This window comes from Plecotus auritus (assembly GCF_963455305.1).
Source record: "Plecotus auritus genome assembly, chromosome: 5".
Taxonomy (NCBI): domain Eukaryota; kingdom Metazoa; phylum Chordata; class Mammalia; order Chiroptera; family Vespertilionidae; genus Plecotus; species Plecotus auritus.
In genome coordinates, this window is record NC_137776.1 from 97,967,462 (window position 1) to 97,986,931 (window position 19,470).

At 63.9% G+C, this 19,470-nt stretch overlaps 1 protein-coding gene across 7 annotated transcripts in view; it reads right to left on the reverse strand.

Annotated features, from left to right (window-relative positions):
- Positions 1-2,566: 2,566 nt before the first annotated feature.
- BIN1 (bridging integrator 1) overlaps positions 2,567-19,470 on the reverse strand; it is a 52,797-nt gene continuing 35,893 nt past the window's right edge. For 2 of the 7 annotated variants that reach the window (XM_080670611.1, XM_080670612.1), the window contains 12 exons: positions 16,831-16,916; positions 16,561-16,636; positions 15,233-15,315; positions 11,792-11,939; positions 10,417-10,545; positions 7,749-7,856; positions 7,251-7,274; positions 6,337-6,444; positions 5,528-5,617; positions 5,206-5,313; positions 4,831-4,932; positions 2,567-3,193 (listed from right to left, as the gene is read on the reverse strand). In XM_080670611.1, the coding sequence (XP_080526737.1) occupies positions 3,086-3,193; positions 4,831-4,932; positions 5,206-5,313; positions 5,528-5,617; positions 6,337-6,444; positions 7,251-7,274; positions 7,749-7,856; positions 10,417-10,545; positions 11,792-11,939; positions 15,233-15,315; positions 16,561-16,636; positions 16,831-16,916 (1,170 nt within the window). In that variant the 3' untranslated portion in view covers positions 2,567-3,085. Of the gene's footprint in view, positions 3,194-4,830; positions 4,933-5,205; positions 5,314-5,527; positions 5,618-6,336; positions 6,445-7,250; positions 7,275-7,748; positions 7,857-10,416; positions 10,546-11,791; positions 11,940-13,936; positions 13,982-15,232; positions 15,316-16,560; positions 16,637-16,830; positions 16,917-19,470 lie in introns of all 7 variants that reach the window. The other 5 variants (XM_080670616.1, XM_080670614.1, XM_080670610.1 and 2 more) reach the window with 4 other exon arrangements.

The following is a 19,470-nucleotide window of genomic DNA, read 5'->3' on the forward strand; positions in this document are numbered from 1 at the left end:
GGAGCGCCAGCAGGCCCCACAGGTGTGGTGGGAAACACCTGGAGCGCCAGGAGCCCCACAGGTGTGGTGGGAAACACCTGGAGCGCCAGCAAGCCCCACAGGTGTGGTGGGAAACACCTGGAGCGCCAGCAAGCCCCACAGGTGTGGTGGGAAACACCTGGAGCGCCAGGAGCCCCACAGGTGTGGTGGGAAACACCTGGAGCGCCAGGAGCCCCACAGGTGTGGTGGGAAACACCTGGAGCACCAGCAAGCCCCACAGGTGTGGTGGGAAACACCTGGAGCGCCAGGAGCCCCACAGGTGTGGTGGGAAACACCTGGAGCGCCAGCAAGCCCCACAGGTGTGGTGAGCTTACATGTTTTGCAGAAAAAGAAGAACGCCAGGAGACGGCAATCGGAAGGAACATGACTGTAGGGACACCCCTCCAATCTGCTGTGATTAGCGGTGCCCGGTCCTCACGCCTGACTGCAGGGTCTCGGGTGGCCGCTGCACCTCTGGCCTCCATCAGGCAGGGAGAGTCTTGCTTAGGAAGGCTTTGCCGTTTTATTCAGAAGCAATGCCCTCCCTTGCATCGCTGGCCTGGACTGTGCTGTAGGGTGGGACGCGTGGAACCTGTGGCACCTGAAGCAGTGGCATCAGGGGGGCACCCAGCATCCAGGGTGTGCCAGCCTCAGGCACATGAGGTCTGAGGTGCCAGTGGCATCTGGGGAATGGAGCAGGTGAGGACCCCTACCTGAGGCCATAGATGCGAGGTCAGCAGCTCAAAGCCCTGGGCGGAGCCTGCGGCACTGCCCCGCCCATCGCAGCTGCCTTAGCCCTGGTAAGATTTCTGGGTATAAACCTGGGCCCACCATGAACTCACGTCCTTGGGAAGGAGCCGTCCCCACCTGGTCACCTGGCAGTTTGCACGGGGCAGGGCACTTCCAGGACATGAGCTAAACGCTTGGGGGTGGCAGATTGGGGGACAAGTCCTCGCCCACACGGGATCTCGGCACTTCTCCGCTTCTCCGTGGGGCTCTGGCGCTGACCTGGGCTGACAGCGGGAGAGCGGCCCCTGCTGCCCAGCATTGCAGTCCGGCCAGAAGCAGGGTCAGAAGGCAGCTCTGTGCTCACGGTTACTCATCCTCCTGTTTCACTTGAGAGGGGCCTCCCTCAGGGATGTCCGCAGGACAGCCTGGGACAATGTCAGAGCCTGCCTCGCCCTCCTGGCCCACCCTTCTCACCCGCCATCCCAGCCTCCGGACACTGCTCTGGAGGCTTCAGCCCCAGCTTCAGAGCACAAAACCTCCACCTCCCACCTCCACGCAGGGCTCCCCGGCCTCTGCCTATCCCTGGCCTGGGTCTCCCTCTCCTGAGCCCGGCTCCTCAGCAGGAACCGGAAGCCCCACAGGCCTCTCCAACTCAACCGTGACCTCCTGGCCAGACTTGCCTACTCCTCCCCTTGCTTCTCTGCCTAAAACGAGCCTCCCTGGAACCCCATTAACGCTGAAGGCTCAGCAGACACCTCCTCCCGGTGAAGCCAGTGGCTTTCCCTCCAGAGCCTCGTGCACACACAGGTCACAGCTGCTGCAGCCAGAACTGCTTGCTCCCCAGCGGTGAGCGCCCAGGGGAACCACTTCCATCCCCGCCAGCCCTGCCCTTCTGGGAAACATGCGGGAATGAGCGTGTGGGAATGAGCGTGGGAGCCTGAACTTACACAGGGGACCTCCTGCCACAAGCCTCCATGTGGCTGAGGAGGCTGGGAACCAGTGGTGGGACAGGCTCTAATGAGGGAAGCAGCAGGGACAGGGAGGGCGGGGTGTCCCTCTGGGACCTGGGCCGTGTCCCCGGCACACACTGACCTCGGCGTCGGCCCTGAACGGACTGGACGGAGAAGCTGGGGCTGAGCGTGGGCCCCACGCACCAGGCTCAGGCTTTCCCTGTGTGCCCAGCCAAGGCTCTGACCCACCCACCGCTCACCTGCCAGCCACAAACCAACCTCCTCGTGCCTATTACCTCACCTGACACGGAACCCTGGCCCCTGACCCCAAGCTCTCACGTCTATTAAATCACATCACTCAGGGCGGCACCTAGCAAACTTCTTTTTTTTAATCCTCACCCGAGTTTATTTTTTCATTGATCTTTAGAGAGAGTGGAGGGGGGGAGAGAGAGAAAAACATCGATGTGAGAGAGACACATCAACTGGTGCCTTCCGCCCACCCCCCAAACCTGCAACCTACATATGTGCCCTTGACCAGAAATCACACCAAAGACCCTTCAGTCCCTGGGCGACATTAACCACTGCGCACCAGCCAGGGCCCTAGCAGACTTCTTGGCACACAGCTGGTTCTGTAAGCCCGTCTTCCCTCGCTGTCCCCTGGTTCCTGCCATCTGCATCCCATCCAGCCTCCAGCAGGACCACCGTCAGGGGCGAGGGGCGAGAGGTGAGGGGCGGAGCCTCTGTGGGCTCTGGGCCCAGTGGAACCAGCCTGCTGCCCAGCACACGCCCAGGCAGGGGAAAGCACAGGTACCCAGTAACAATGCACAGGAGACAGGAATGGAGAGGAAATACGCACATTTTCCGAGCGCTTCTGTCAGGTTTTGTTTCATTGTTTTGAACACTAAGATTTATTTTCAAACAGCACACAGACGTCTGCGGGGCAGGGCTAGGCCAGACAGTGGTCTGGGTCCTAAGGTGTCTAGGGAGACTGGACCCCACCCCCAGCAGCGGCAGGAAAGGAGGACCCTTGCCCAGGTGGCTCAGCCAAAGCTTCAGGCAAGCGCGGCGGCTCTGCAGCCCCCGGGCCCACCCTGGGCCGGGTACCCGGCAGTTGCGGACCCCAAAGGGCGCTGGCAGGTGGCGGCAGCCAGGAACTCAACTAGGGGCACAGCAGCATCGGACACTGGCGACTCAGCCCCACCTGCCGGAACCGGCTCTTCGGAAAACAACCTCCTCTTCGGGAGACACCTCTTGGCTCAGGTCTCTCCTCTCAATTCCCTTTGCTTTCCAAAAAGTTCAAAAACAAAAACAGAAAGAAAAAAACACACATTTCTTGGGAGAAGGTGTTCTTCACACACCAGAGAGCCGCCCCATCGCCACTGCGGCCCTCACTGAACCCGCTCCGTGAAGTTCTCGGGGAAGACGCCCTGGCACTTGTCCAGCTCCTTGTGCTGGTTCCAGTCGCTCTCCTTCACACCCATGAGCCAGCCTTCGTCCTGAGGGAGCATAGCGCAGGCTGATCGATCGAGTGGCCAAGGAGGGTGCTTGGACCCTGCAGGGTGTGTGTGGCTGGGGATCTGCTGAGAAGATGTCCCCTCCTCTAGCTGTCAGCCCCCAAAAGAACGCCTCGTCCAGGCAGCATTCCCTGCTAACCTCCCCAGACCCAAGCCTAGCTGCTCAGGACCGTCCGCCCTTCAGCAGGTGGGTTAACTCGGTCATCTGGCGAGGCCTTGTCACCCTGGACCCTGCAAGTCAGCCTGACCGCGGCCCTGCTCTGGGCGTGTCTGAACAGCCCTCAGTCCCAACCAGGAGCTCCCCACCGTTCGTGGGCACCTCCCAAAGACATCGCCACCCTCCCAGACCTCCCTGAACAGCTCCAGACAATATGCTGAGCTGGCCCAGTAACAGCTTCCAGAGTGACCCGAGGCCACCCCACCAGCTTCTGCCCTAGTCCTGGCCCCTCCCAGGTCCTGACCCCTCCCAGGTCCTGACAGCCTCCCGAGCCCCAGACCCTGGCCCCAGGCCTGTGGCTGAGCCGTCACTGCCCTGCGGCTGAGCTACGCCTGGTGCCCACCTACATTCTTATCGCTGCACTCTGTCATTTGTCCTATCTGAGCCACTTCTGTTGGCCCCAGATGACCAGGCAGGGGCCAGAGGCCAGGATTCTGCTTCTGAAAACCCCGCCCAGCCCAGGGCTGGCCCACAAGGGAGACCTGAGATTCAGGAGAACCAGCTGACCCAGCACCAGGCCTGGGAAATCCTTGTTACTCACTCCCAGCCCAGTGTGGCTGTCAGTACCTGGTGCCCTAAAGCCTGCCCAGGACCCCCACCCAAGTTGGCCTCCTTCCAAACGAGCCCTCCTCCCACCCTCAGCCACCTGTCAATTAAACCCCACGGACGTGCTGATGACTAAGTAGGTCAGTCCAACTGGGACCCCTGGGCACCGCAGATGTCACCTGGATATCAACGGGGCACCCCGACCCCGTACCGACACCGCGCAAAGGGCCACTCGACGCCCACAGTGAGAGTCCTGCTGCGGCCACAGCCAGTGCACACAGCAGCCATCCCAGCCCAGGAGACAGTGCTGCCTCGCTTGCCGGCCCTGCCCCTACAGAGCTCTCCCTGCCCCCCGCCCCGCCCCCGGGGACAGGCAGACAAGGAGAAGCCACGCAGGAGGCAGGAGGCAGCTCTGACAGGCATCTGGTGAGAAACGCTGTGACACAGCGGGTGCTCAGGGTTCCTGCAGAGAACACACACTGCCCTGTGGGCCCGAGTCCCATGTGGATGAGTGAGCAAGCCTGGAGGGGGCAGCACGCAGGGCCACAGAGAGGGCCCCTTAGTGGCAGGAAGCAGAGCAGGAGGGTTCATAAAGGGACGGCCAGGGGCCCTGCCTGGCAGGAGGAAGAACGCGGGGCAGGGCAGGGAAGTGTGGAGAAGGAAGCCTGCAGAGAGCTGAGAGGCGGAGGGAGCCTGAGTGAGACAAGGAGGCACAGGAGGAGCAGGCACTGTGCGAGGAAGAGAGTGGGGAAAGAGGAGAGACACGTGGGGGACGAAGGAAGGGAGCAAGGCAGGGAAGGGGGAGTGATGAGGACAGGTGAGGATGGGGAGCCCGCCCGGCCAAACCCCGGCCCACCTGCTCCTCAGGGTTCTGGAAGGGGATCACCAGCACCACGTCCCCCGCCTTGAGCTGCAGCTCATCCGTGTCGGTGGCCGCGTAGTCATGCTGGGCCTGCACCTGCAGGGGTTGGCGGGAAGCTGCATACCCTCCCTCGAAGGCCCTGGGCCCCCCCTGCAGCCTGTGCTAGACCAGGCCTTGCGGGGCTCCCGTGGGCCGCGGTGGCCAGGAGCACGGGGACGCTGTGCTAGCTCGCCAGTTGGGTGGCAGGCGTAGGAGTGAGGTGGCTTTGGGCCAACTACACAGCCTGCCTTCCCATCTGGACAGGGGTGTCCCTACCCTCAGGACACCTCGGGCAGTGGCCGGCAAGCTGGGGGTCAGGCCGGAGCTTACCTTGAACATGAACCCCGGGGGCAGGTCCATGCGTGCAGCCCCGCTGCTGCCCTCCACCGTGCCGTTCACTGCGGAGAAGGTCTCCACCACCACGGCCGGCAGGGAGTTCTGGGAGGGAGCACGGTCCATGAGCAGGAGGTGGGTGGAGGGGGGCAGGGGAGGGATGCTGGCCCGGCGCGAGCCCAGCCTGCCTCAGTCTCCCCCACAGGAACTGCAGCTGGACAGAGTGGAACAGGCAGCACACAGAGCTGGGGCACAGGCAGGCGGGCAACAGACAGACAGACAGCGGGGAGGAAAGGCAGGGCCCAGCCCCGAGTCTCACCGAGGCTGCTTCACCGGCTGCTGTGTCCCCGGGCTCCTGGGCTCCGGCCCCAAGTTGGGTGCCCCCCACCACCTCCAAGGCCTCTGCTGGCTGCAACATAAACGCGGCCGGGTCAGACACGGGGCCGCCGAGGACAGGCAGGGGCCACAGGGCAGCACCACGTGGTGCCTAGAGTTGGCCAGTGTCACTGCACAGCACAGGGAGCCCCTGGAGGAGAACGAGGTCCTGGACTTGGGAAGCAGCTGGCCCCAACATCGCCCTCACAGGCCCGCCCCTAGGCCCAAGCTCGGGCCCAGCCTCAGCTTCCGCAGCCCTGCCTGGCCACCTGCCCTCAGGCTGCTCCCGGAAGAGGACGTAGCACAGGCTGGGCACCGTGATGGGGGCCTGGGCAAGGTCGAGGGATGCCACCTGGCTGCAGCCAGGCTGCCCTGGGTCAGCTCCCACACTCGGCCACTTCCAGCTCTGGGAGCAATCCGCACCTTCCTCACTCTTCAAAGGGAATGGACAGTGCAGGGGGAAGTAAGTGAGAAAATTCTGACAAGTTCTCACCCTAAACCAGTGGGTGCTCTACATGCTCCTCCCTCCCCTGTGAGAGGCCTGCGCGGGGGGCTAGGAAGGGGAAGGGGCTGCTCTGAGCCAGCCACCCCGAACACAGGTGACAAGCCCCATCCTGGGGCACGGGCTCCTGGCCCTGGCTTCACCCTCTGGCTCACGCAGCATGTCCATCCTGTGCTCCCTCCTTTAGGCTCATCTTCCGTGCTACACCCCCAGATTCTGGGGGCAGATGGGGCTGGCAGGTGAGCACTTACTTGGGCAGGCCCCGGCTCGGCCGCCTGGCTGGGCCAGGCCACAGCAAAGGTGCCCTTGGCAGCGCTGGGCTCCCTGGAAGGTAAGCTGCCAGCTGGACCCTCTGTGGGCTGGTAACGGCCACCAAGGAGAATGGGTGGGAGGGCGGGAGGCAGGGAGGGAAGGTGGTGGGCAGGGCACGAGACAGAGACAAGCATGAGCGGCCAGTGCTGGCAGAGGGGCGCGGGTGCCTGCGGCGGGTGCTGGCCAGAGCCCCGGAGAGATGCCGACCCTGTGGGGCACCTGCCTCCACTTCCTGGGTCCCCCTGACAGCGACAGGCAGGTGGGAACGCACCGCACTCGACACCCTCGAAACCTGCTCGTCAGAATGGCCCTGCCTGCTTCCCCAAGCCCTCCAGAGGTCGGCCCTTCAATGGGGCTGTCCCAGCTGCCCAAGCCTGAGCCGCGGAACTGTCACCAGCCCCTTCCACAGGGCAGTCCCTGCCCTCGGTTATGGTACCATGTGCACGGCAACCTCCTTTCCCTCCCACCCGCCCTGTCCCCGAAGCCCCGATGCAGCCCCGTGTGCCCCCTGGGACAGAAAACCTGTCAAAGGCAAAGACCCCACCCCAGGCCTCCCGACAGGAAGTCCAGCCCAGCCTAAAGACAGCATGTCCATCCTGGACACCCAGCTGGTCGTGGTGGAGGCCGCTCACAGGCCCTGACGCTGGGTCACACCAGGAGGACCCTTCTCAAGTGAAACCAAAGAGCCCTTTCCCATTGGGACTGGCCAGGGGCAGGAGTCCACTGAAGAGAAGGAGCAGCTGGAGACGCAGCTGCGGCCAGCGCACAGGAGCGCGGCTGTGAGTGCACACGTGAGCGGGTGGCCCCACGCGGAGGAGCGGCCCCGGGACCAGCGCCGAGCAAGCAGGCTTACCTCCCAGAGGTCCCAGGGGATGGGCTGAGCGCAACAGAGGGAGAAGCACAGAGTTAGCACAGGAGTTAGGGGTGGGGCAGGCAAGCAGTCCCGGTGACCCCACCCCATGCCCACCCAGGGCCCTCGAGCCAGCAGGCACAGGTCAGCCTGAGCCGGGCTGGGTCCCCAGAAGGCTGAGTCCTGGACACCTCTCAGGAGACTGCAACCCCAGGCCAGGGAACACCCCAACAGGGCTGCCACCAGGAGAGGCACGGGTGCTGGGAGAAGCCGTCCACTGCCAGGTGAGACCAGCTGGCCCTTCCCCAGGGCCCCGCCCAGCCCTGCTCTCTTCCATTCCTCCCGGTCAGGACTAGCAGAGGTGGCGAGGACCCGGGACAGAGTGGGAGTGGGAGCAGAGCCTGGGACCACATGGCCCACACGGCCGGTGGGCAGACGTGAGCCCAGGGCCCAGTGGCCCAGACACCGGTGGGCACACAGGTGGTGGCGGATGGGACCAACCTGACCAGAGGGTGTGGGCGCCTTCACTGGGCTCGCCACGGGCGGCAGGGGGTCAAAGTCCAGGTCCAGCAGACTGGCCTGCTCCGAGAACGGCCCCGGGGCCTCGAACTGGGCGGCAGCGGCAGAGGAGGAAGCAGTTAGTGACGGAGAAGGCACAGCACAGGCAGGCACGGCTGGCACGGGCACATGGGCACCCGCGCAGACAGGGGCCCCTCACAGGGGGCAGCACGTCCTCGCCGAACACCCTGGTGCACATTCCCACCCACAAGCCCGGCCCCCACCTTAGGCCCAGCCGCAGGCCCCCACCTGCCAGGCTGCGCCAGCCCACCCGCCGCGGGGCTCTGCCTCTCGCTCCTGCACCACCAGCTCCCGGGACCTCACCACACACCCTAGAAGCCCAGGCAGCACACCAGGCTGGCAGGACCACAGGGGGCCCCTCGGACAGGCTCGGTCTCCCTCGCGGCCCCGTACAAACATCCACCCTGTGTGACAACCACCCCATCAGCCAGCTCCAGGGAGCGAAGACAGGGCCGAGCCAGACACACTGCCGAGGAGCCCAACCATGAAGGTGGGTCCCCAACACCTGTGGCACCTGTTTCAAATGAAAGATCCCACCCCAGCCACCCCGAGATTACCATGCAGGGGTCTGGGCGCAGCTCAGGAATGGGCATGTGACAGGCACAGCCGGAGACGGGAACACGGTGGCCCCCGCATGCTGGAGGCCCAGCCCCACTGTAAGGGGGGCCTCACAGCCCCAGAGCCGTCTGCAGAAGACGGCCCCCCAGCATCGAGCCCGGGGGACATGCCGCCCTCCATCGTGTGAGGGTCTCCCCTGGCCTCTCACCCTCCTGGGGGCCATACGCCCTGGAGCCCAGCCCCGCTCTGCCTCTCTTGATGGCACCAGCACTGATGGGAGCGCCCTCCAGCCCTGTCCTCCGAGGTCCTCCGAGACCTGGGGTGTGCGGAGGGGCTCCCCAGAGAAGCCTGCTCAGCTGAGGTCTGGCCTCAGGAAAGCCCTTCAGGCCTAAGAGCACCTGGGGCCGCTGCCCCACATCTCAGGGGACAAGGCACCCCCTCACCCAGTGCCGAGGCCATGAGACTCACGTCCTGGACAGGAGGCCTGACCGACTCAGCCCAGCCCCTGCCTCTTCCTGCAGGTCAAACCCTGCCCGATGAGCCTGGTGCGGGGGGTGTCACTGCTGTCCCCACAACCCTGCCTCTGGGGAACCCATGCACAGGACACGCCAGGTGCGGCCTCTGGGTGCTCCAACCGGCCTGCGGGAGCCACTTCCCTCCCCTGGAGCCCCACACCTGCCCTTTCTCAGAAGTCACCCAGGCCCCAGCAGCTGCCGCCACATGCTCCAGGGACCCGGTGGCCAGGCCAAGGGCAGCCCACGTCCTCCTGTCCATTAGCCCAGCACCCCTGGCACCCCTGCCACGCCCGCCACGCACAACCAGGACCACCAGCCCCGCCCCAGGCAACACACCCCCGGTGTACACTCCCCTCCCGCCGGACAGACTCCGTGTCCCTGCAGAGAGCGAGGGGCAGCAGGGCAGCGTGCGGTGAGCGTGCAGACGGAAGCACCGGGGCAGGTGGTCTGGCTGCAGGGTAGGCCCGTGGCTCACCTGGCAGCCCTCAGAGGGCGGCTGGGAACTGACCAGGGTCATTATGGAAGTGGGGGCACTGCCTGGCCAGGTTCACAGTGCTGGGCACGGACAGAAGCACACACCAGCAGCCAGCAGCCCAGCAGCCTGCTGCCCTGCACTCAGGAGTGCCCAGCCGGCGTCCCCACCTCTACAGACAGGCCGCCACGCCGCCGGGACCCCGGGCCAGGCACTCTCCTGTACCCACGTAGCACCCATACTAAAAGTTCCTACTTCTGACCTGAAGTCCTCCCTGGGGACTCGCCGAGAGCCTGCCAGCAGAGAGCATGGTCCTCAGATCCACCACCTCTCCCATGCTCACACCTGCTCTGCCCAGCACCCGGCCTCTGAGAGGCTGCTACACAGTCCGAGCGAGTGCCCCAGGCAGGGCCACCGCAGCAGCAGCCCAACCCGGACCCACCACAGCCTGGGACTAGAAGTCCACACAGAACCAGGCCGCGCGGGGCCAGGGCCTGGCTGGGAGGCCCAGGACCCAGGCTCAGAGCAGGTGGCTCCCTGGTCGCGCTGCGTATGGTGTAGGCCGCTGCAGAGCGACCCTCCGCTTGGCCCTTCTGCTGTCCTGCTGGGAACACACTCAGCACAGGAGCTCCAGGAGTCCCGAGCCCACCACTCAGCCTCCTGGCTGTCTCTGCCTGTAGCCCTTGGCAGTCACCTGCCCCAAGAAGGACCCCCCCCCCCACCCGCAACTAGCAAGGCCTCCGTGCTCCCACCCTTTCAGCCGTAGCATCAATGGCGCCAGGAGGCACTGCTGAGATGATCACCTGCTAGGACCACCTGCTTACGTGCCTGAGGTGGCCACAGTGCATGCTCAGAGATGGATGAAGGATGACGGATGAAAGCACAGGTGAATGAATGAGTGAGTGAAGGGAGGCGCAGGGCCAATCTCTCTGGCCAAATGCCTGGCTCTTGAGGCAGAGGCACAGGGTGTGGGATGGAGGGAAGGCCATGCACGCCCCAGAGAGCAAGAGGAAGAGAGAACTGGGCCGCGGAGGCCGCGGCTGACCTGGGAGGGGGTGGTCACGCTGATCTCAGGGATAAAGGTGTCACCAAACAGGCTGAGGATCTGCTCCTGCTTGACCTCCTTGGATGGGGTGTGTTTGGGAGGCGGAGGGACGGGTGGGCCTTTCCGGAGCTGAGTCCACAGCGGGTGAGGGGCCGCGCAGGGAGGCGCAGGGAGCACAGGGGTTGGGGGGAGACAGACAGAGACAAAGCCAAGGTTAGTCACACATGGGCCATGGCCCCACCCAGGCAACTGGGGAAGATGAAGCAAGGAGTCACTGCTCCCCAAGACAGACCCCAGGACCACGCCACCCTCCCAAGGGAGGAGGTCCAACACCCTGTGCAGAGAGAAAGAGAAAAGGGAGGGGAGAGAAGGAAGGGGGAAAGAGGTGAGAGGAGAGAAGACGAGGGAAGAGAAAGGGAGTGGCCCAGGAAGGCGTGCCAGGTGAGAGGCTGGGAAGCAGCCGCCCAGCCTCCTCGCCCTGCGGCCTCGCCTTGCACTGCTCCACTGCAGAGCTCAGCTCAGCTCTGCCTCCAGTCACCTGCGGCCCAGAGCAGGGCCCGAAGGAGGCTACAGAAGGCAGTCACACCCCTGCCTTCGGGAGCCTCAGGCACCTCACAGAGCACCTGCCCGAAGCACTCATCAAGCGGGGCTGTCAGTCTGCCTCCCAGGCGACTGTTAGCTTCGATGCAGGCGATGCGGAAGTGCTGCTCAAAGGGGGGCTCTCGTCACTGTTACCATCTGTGTCCTCATCTCTGTTGGGTGGGGTGAGGCACAGGCCCAGCAGAGCTGCTGCCAGGAGTGGAGGGCAGGGACAGCCCACGAAGACACTGCGCCCTCCCTCCCCCTCCAACTCCCTGCAGAAACCCACTGGAAGCCTGGTGGGCAGGGGCAGGGGCAGGGGCAGGCTTCTCCTCAGAGGCCACCAGAGCGGGCCTGACCCCGCCCACCTCGCAGAGCCCTCCCTGGACCCTTTCACTGTCCCATGCAGGAGAGAGAGGCCAGGACAGCGCAGCGGCCGCCTCCGAGGACCTGGTGCTCGGGTTGAGGGCCCGAGCCTGTGTCCTACATGGAAGGGAAGATGGAGGAAGTAAAGCCACCCAAAACCGAGGGGCAGGGGGGCGCTGCAGTGGGCGGGGGCACAGTGAGGAGGAAAGAAACAGTACAGGTGCCCCTGCAAGGGCCAGGTCATTAAGGTGATCCTGGGCCAGGCAGGGCCAGAGGGAGAACAATGCCAGGCTCAGCTCCCTCTGGGCAAAGCCTCTGGCTCCAAACCTGCCCAGGCCCGGGCAGGAAACAGAACTAGGAAAGAGGAGGGCAACAGTGAAGCAGGAAGACAAGCAGGAGAGGGGACAGGCCACCGAGAGACCACGCCTACCTGAGACGGGGACTTGGGCAGGGCAGCCCCGGGGGTGGCCGCACTGGCCAGTTCGGGCTCATGGTTGACTCTGACCTCAGGGGTGGCTGCAGGGGAGCCATCCGGCGGAGGCGAAGGGCTCTTGTTCTCTTTTGCAGGGGCATTGTCACTGCGGAGGGAAGACAGAGGGTGTCCAGTGGAGGGAGGTCCTAGCGCCGAAGAGGACATGTGCAAATCTGCAGGTGTGTGTGGGAGGGTTGTGCACATGCGGATGCACTGGGGTCCATGTGCGTGAGAACATGTGTGAGTGTGTGAGCATGTAGAGCAGTGTGCAGGATAAGTGTGCATGTGAGGATGCCCTGGGGTCCCTGTGCACGAGAACATGTGTGAGTGTGTGAGCATGTAGAGCAGTGTGTGGGTCGAGTGTGCAGATGCCCTGGGGTCCCTGTGCACGAGAACACGTGTGTGTGTGTGAGCATGTAGAGCAGTGTGCGGGACGAGTGTGCATGTGAGGATGCCCTGGGATCCCTGTGCACGAGAACATGTGTGAGTGTGTGAGCATGTAGAGCAGTGTGCGGGACGAGTGTGCATGTGAGGATGCCCTGGGGTCCCTGTGCACGAGAACATGTGTGAGTGTGTGAGCATGTAGAGCAGTGTGCGGGACGAGTGTGCATGTGAGGATGCCCTGGGTCCACTTGCAAGAGAACATGCATATGTGTGTGTACATGTAGAACACTGTGTGAACCCGAGTGTAATGAGTGTCCACATGAACTCACTGGGAACATGTGATGTGCCCACGTGTGAGCTGCGTGTCCCTACACCTGAGGACTGGAAGCAGCACCTGGGGGAGCTCTGAGCTGGGGGCCTGTGGTCCCCAGGGGTCAGGGCAGCCCAGTGGCCTCACAGGCCCCAGCTCGCCAGCAGGAGAAAGCCAAACACCCTAGAGGCAAAGTGAGTCCCCACCAGCCGCATATCAGCTCCTGTGCTCCGGCTGGGCCGCTGAGCTGGACCGAAAGGCCTCGCTGCCTCCCGCCTGCCCCCACTCACACCCGAATGCCTGGCTCCCCGCCCGCGCCGCGCCCCTCTGCCCACGCCACACCTCCGCCCACACCACACCATCACTGTCTCCGAACCTTGGCTCCCAGGGGCCCTTCTAGGAAGACCTGGGACACCCCCGAGGCCATGGCGGTAGGAGAGCAGAGGGTGCCTTAGAGCCCAGGGTGGGATGGAGGGTGAGGACTCTGAGCCACAGCGTTCAGCACGAGAACCAGGCAGCTGTGTGCACAGGCCTCCACGTGGATGCAGAGGGCCAAGAGCAAACCCTGTGTTTGTGCTCAGACACGCTGAGACAGGGCTGACCGACACTAGCCACTAGCCCGGTGGCTGCGTACATTTACATTCAAGTGGAATCAATTAAGAATCCAGCTCCTCGCCCTGACTGGTTTGGCTCAGTGGATAGAGCATCAGCCTGCGGACTGAAGGGTCCCAGGTTCGATTCCGGTCAAGAGCATGCACCTTGGTTGCAGGCACATCTCCAGTAGGGGGTGTGCAGGAGGCAGCTGATCGATGTTTCTTTCTCATTGATGTTTCTAACTCTCTATCTCTCTCCCTTCCTCCCTGTAAAAAATCAATAAAATATATTTAAAAAAAAAAAAAAAGAATCCAGCTCCTCAGGCACACTGGCCGGACCAAGATGCAGCCACATGCGGTGCGCGGCCACATGCGCAGGGTGGCTCGAGAAGGGCACAGAGAAACTGGTCACCGGGGAGGGGCCTGGGCGGCGGACAGCCCGAGACACTGCTGGCACTCCCCGTTACTGAGTGAGTGTCCTGGGAGGTGTGTGCTCCTTGAAGATCAGATATGAGGACAGATGCAGGCACACGCCACTTCAGCACTACCCTGCCCGCGCCTCCCAGGCTCCTTTCTGGCCACTGGCCACTGTTAACAGTTGACCAGTGCACACACGGCTCAGGCTGCCTGCCACCATCCCCCCGCCCTCCACCCGGTGCCCCGCCGCACACCACACGGCACAGCGCGCTCTGGCCCCGCGGGCAGCACCACACGGAGGGCAGGTTAGGGGTTAGTGGTGCCCTCGGAGCAGGCAGGAGGCATGCACGGGCCCCAGCCGGATGCCGGCCTCGGCCCCCACAGCACGCAGTGCGGTACCTGGGCTTCTTCCTGCGCAGCCGGGAGAACAGTTTAGCTTTCTTTCTGTGGGGGCGGACGGGATGGAGGCCTTCACCCGGGGAAATGTGGGCTGTGGGGCTGGCCTGTCCTCATCCCTCCTCAGAGCCACTAACACGGGGCTGGGCAGAAAACCAAGTCTCCCCTAACACTCAGGGGCCACGAGAGGCCGGGGCTGCCCTGGCCGCCACGGTCCAGTCCCAGGCCCCGGGATGTGCTGACGAAACGAGCGGAGCCTGGTGAGCTGCAGGGCACTCGGGCTGGGCAGCACGGAGCTCCGGGGCCCGTGTCCGGAAGGGGTGGGCTCCGCTGCCAGTGCGGCCCTGGGCCAGCTGAGCAGGCCCCTGTGGGGAAGCAGCTCGCAGCCTCCAGCCCTCCTTCCCCTCCAGGTGACCAGGATGGTGACCAGGATGGCCACTGCCCGCCCGCCTCCACTCCATCTGGCCGCTGCACAGCTCCTTGGCCAGCAGCGCAGCAGGGAGGCACCTGGGAGGTCCCCCTTGGCCTTCATTCCACCGCCACTCCACCCCAGCGCTGCTCAGCCAGGGCACGTTTATATTATTGTCAGAGGAGAAGAGGAGCAGCAATATTCACTGAATGCCTCCTTAGTCCTAGGTAACCCTGACCACCCAAGAAGCAGAGTCGGTCCCCCCTCCTATAGACAGGAAAGCGAGGCTCCTTGTCGCTCCCACACTGGGTGGTGACCCGGCAGGAAGGAAACTCCCAGACGCACTGCTGTTTCCCAAGGGCCGCCCCCTCCTCCCTCACTCGCGCTTGCCCCTCTGGAAGGGGTCTCCTCGGAGGCGGTGTGGCAGGACAAGGCTACCCTGGCTGGGGTGTGGAATGCCAGCCCGGGACTCGGGCTTCCCGGGAGCAGGGGGCAGGGAGGGCGCCACCCGCTCTAAGAGGATGCTCACTTCCCAGAAGCCCCACACCTGGGGGTCAGTTACCCCCCCACACACCTTCCCACCTCCCCGCACAGCCCCGGGCGCCTGACACCCTCCCACCTCCCCGCAGCCCGGGGTGCCTGCCCGCAGATGAGGGCATCAGCTGGGCTCAGGTGGTGTGCAGACTGCCCTGCGAGGGCTCCTCCCCATGGGAGGCAAGGAGATGGCAGTGCCCTCACCTGCACAGGCAGGCCAAGCCGGGAAGGCCAAACCCAGGTGACCACAGAAGCAGCCCTGCCCCAGCCTTGCCCAAGTTCTGAACCACAGAGCCCACCCACGGCCACGGCCATGCCCCTCCCCCCCAGCAGCCGGAGCACGGCGCCTCACGCACCTGGGCTGGGCCTTGACCGTGAAGGTGTTGCTCCCGTGCTGCTTCTCCAGGCCGACCAGCACGTCGTTGAGGCTCTGGTTGAGCTGCAGAGGGAGAGCACCAGGTAGGAGGGCCTCTGGAGCCACCCACAGCCACTCTCCCCAACGCCCTCTGCCTCTCCCTCGAAGCCCTCCCGCACCCGTCCCTGCTGGAAGCAGCTCTGCTCCCATCAGTGGGAGCTGCGAACCCACACCCCACACCAGGAAGCCAAGGAGCGAGGTGGAGGAAGTGGCTGCCCTGCTGACAGCTACCGTTTCCAGGACCATCTTTCCTTTTCTTTCTACTCGTAGAGATTTCTCAAAACGCCACACAGAGCTGGCACTGTTTGAAATGTTTAAGCTGTTCTTCAAACTAACTGTGGATCTGAACTGTGAAGTCATCCTGCCAAGATGCTTCCAGGCCACAGCCACCTGCCAGGGGAGTCCCCGGGCACAGGCAGGTCTGCCCCTGCACACGCGAGTCTCACTGCCGAGAATCTGTCCCTCTGGGCTGGCTGACAGGAAGCTCCAAGATTCACCTCCTCCTACTTTACATAAACGCTTTCCTCCCCAACCCTCTCTCTCTGTTTCCATTTTCCTAGGCTGTCTCAGGTCTCTGAAGGGAAAGGGGAAAGAAGGCAGAAAGGGGGCGGCTACACGGCGGGAAGTCCACTCGGCGTGACGCGGTAACTCGGGGAAGGCCACACGGGCTGCTCCCACTGGCCGGGCCTGGGCCCCCAGCATCCCTTCACTCCTCCAGGCACAGCCAGAGACCCGCCCAGGGCACAGTAGGAGGAGGCTCCAGTCGAGTCTCCCTCAGCTCTGCTCTCTAACACCCAGTTAAACTAACATGAAAATAACACAACATGGGGCATAGGCCCATCAGACCCCTTCTCACACCAGGTTCGGATAAAAACAGCCCTGGTTCAATGTCTAAGACACATGAAAGGATATTAAAAACTGAAAAAATTCTAGCTATTTATTTGCCTACAAATTGGGAAGCCACCACCATTTTCTGACACAGCTCCCTGGGCCAAAGCTGCCTGAGAACAGGTTACAGTATGAGCAGGGCTGGCTCTGCGCAGCTGCAGGGAGCGGGACGGGGGCCAGGGCGTGGGACCTGACACTCCGCCCACAGGCCCCTCCCCACCCCCCACCCTCGCACACCGCAGCTCCTGGGGGGAGGGAAGCTGGCATGGGGAGCTCCTCCCAGGGCCAGAGGGGCCTGTGCTGGACCTGGCAGGGAAGCGGGAGATCGGAGATCACAGGCCCGTCCTCTGCGGGCCCTGGGCGGGGCACACGCACTCCCACCTTACTCATCTCCCGGTGGAAGTTCTCCTCCAGGCCTGCGATGCTCTGAAACGTGTTGACGTAGAAACCTACACGGCTGCGGGGGAGAAGGGCGGAGACAAAATGAACACACAGGTCAGGGTGGGCAACCAGGAGAGCCGCGTACATGCCGTCCACTCCACCCTCGCCTGAGACACGGCCCTGAGGGGCGTGTACCCCGACGGCACGAGGCACAGCGGTGGGTGCAGCATGGGAAGGAGGCGAGAGGCAGGCGCCACCTCCTGCCCTCACCTGTTCCACAGGGATGGCAGCTCCTCCTGCAGGTCCACGTTCATCTCCTCAAACACCTTCTGCGCTTTGACCAGCTCCTCCTCGGCCTGCAGGCAGGACCAGTCATGGCTTCTGCCGCCTGTCCCAGCCCACGAGCGAGGCCAGGCCAGGCCACCCCAAGACTTGCTCCAACCTCCCGCCCAGCGAGCTCAGACAGGGCTCTGGGCAAGGAGGGTGGGACCAGGCAGCCCCACCCTCGCAGCCCCTAGGACCCTGCACCAGGCCCTCCAAAGCCCTCCGAGGGGGCGGAGCAGCCATGGCAAAGAGAACCCCTCTCCTGCCCCGTGGCCCAGGAGGGAGACGAGGGGTGAGTAGGGCACAATAAGAAGGTGCAGGCATGGGCCGGGTGCCGGGGCACAGGACCCAGCCACGGGGACCCTGCCCACCTATGTGAGCCCCCAGGCTTGGTGTCAGCCTGCTGCCCAGCTCTCTGGGCCCTGCTGTCCCCTCACAGGACCCCCTACCCCCCTTCTCAAGGCACCTCTACTCAGTCTCTGCCACCAGCCTGCATTCACCTCCCCAACAGTCTTTCCCGGCCCCCCTCCCTACCTCCTCTCCTCTGTCACCTATGCACCCCGCTGGAGGGCAAGGCCCTGGGGGCATGAAGCTGGGCAGCTGGCAAGGTGCCTGAGCCTGCTCCAGCCTCCCCCTGCCCTGCGCAAGCCGGTGCCCTCCAGCCGCTTCCACCCCCGCAGTGGTGCTGGGGCCCAGGCAGAGCCGATGGGGGAAAGCTGCAGCAGCGCCCACCCCCCCAAGGTGCAGGGCCGTCACCAGACCCCGCCTGGAGGGCTCTGCCAACTCTCCTGGAGGCACGGCTGGAAACAGTGACTCAGGGGGTGACTGGGACTCGGTCTGAGTCACTGCCCAGGAGCGTGGCAGGCTCCACCCAGGACCACTTCCCGCAGCAGCCTCTGTTCTCAGGCCTCTGACAAAGGCAGCATCTGGCTGGAATGCCGCATCGCCACAAAGCACCAGGGTCCCGAGCCCACAGGCCTGCCCACCCACCTCAGGCACCAGGACCAGCTCGCGCTGGCCCTATCTGCACTGTGCCAGGCTGAGCCCTATGGCTTGGGGTGCAGTGGGAGGGGAGAGGGACCGCCATCTCTCCTGACTACAAGTCCCTTCAGGCTGCTGGAACTTGCTCAAGTGAGCGTGCCCTGGCCCAAACTTTAAAACCTAATTTAAAAATTAAAGGTAGAAAGGGAGGGAAGGAAACGCATGCCTGGCTGCTCCTGGACGGAGCGGCTCTGGCCTGGGCAGCCTGTGCTGCCTGGGGCTGCTGAAGATGGTCTGTAAAACCGCAACACGAGTGGCCCCCACACTGGGCATGAGCGCCTGGCACTGCCCTACACGCCTCCCTCGCGACAACCATGAGTCTGGCTCTAGGCCCCTGACCTGGGCACCGGCCTTGACCGTCCCAGCCTCGGTGCCTTTGGAGCCCGCCTCTACCCCACAACGCAGGCCCTAACTCCCCAATAAACTATCGTGACCAGGACGATGGCAACGGCACAGTTCTCGGCGCTGTGTGCCAGCACGGTCCCGCATTCCAGCAATCCTGCGAAGAACAGCACTACTCCATTTAATCCCCAAAGGTCAGGGCCTGAGTCTTACTCCTGAGTCACATTCACCCCCTGGGTCTCTGAGCAGCAGGGAGTGCAGGACAGCTATGGGAGTGTGGGGAGAGCTTGTCGCCCCAGTGGCTCTGCTACGTGCTGACCAATGGACATGAGCAGCGGACCCAAAACGGGCTGGCTCGCCATGCGCCAAGGCATCAGGGCCCTGCAGGCAGGTGTTGCCCTCAGTCAAGCCCTGGGCACACCTGGAGCTGGTCAGCTTGGGAGTGCACAGCCCCGCCAACTCACACTGTTTCTGCAGTCAGGCCAGCCCTCAGGGCAGCTGCAGGCCCCCAGCACCCACCTCCCAGGCAGCCAGCCACCCGGGACCCTAAGGCTGCCCCACCCCTTTGGCGTGAGTCAGGGGGAGAACCAAAGGAAGAATGCTCAAAGTTGAATCCAAACGGGAAAGCCAATTTGGCTGAAAGGCGAAACATCTGCAGCCAACACCAAAGATGACATCACGTGCTTTAGCTTCCCCTGCTGCACCCCAAGGGTCGGGATGTGGGCCCTCCCAGCAGGATCTCCAATCACACCCATCTCAGGAGCCCCAAAGCTGCCACAGGCCTCACCCCAGACCCCAGTCTCTCAGGGAGATTCCTGGCCCACAACAATGTTCACCTGGCCTCCGGCCAAACCTGCCTCAGGAAAATGGCAGAGAAATCACGTCTCTGGCCAGTGGCCCAGCCCCTCTGGCCAGAGTCCCAAGCTCTGCAGAGGCCCACTCGTGCTCCTGCACCCCCGCAGCAGAGGAGACAGCGGCCTGTCACAGACCCTGGGCCTCTTCCTCAGACCCTGGAGTTCCTGGGCACTCTCCCCCGAAGTGAGCCCTAGCTCTGGCCTAAAAGAAATCAGGCAGCAGGTCAAGTAAGAAACTGGCCACCAGCCCTGCTGACCTGGCGCCCGCCACACCAGAGGCACCCGATACATGTGGCTGGGACGATGGACTCAGGAGGTGGCCCAGCAACAACGGGCAGCTGCCCAGAGA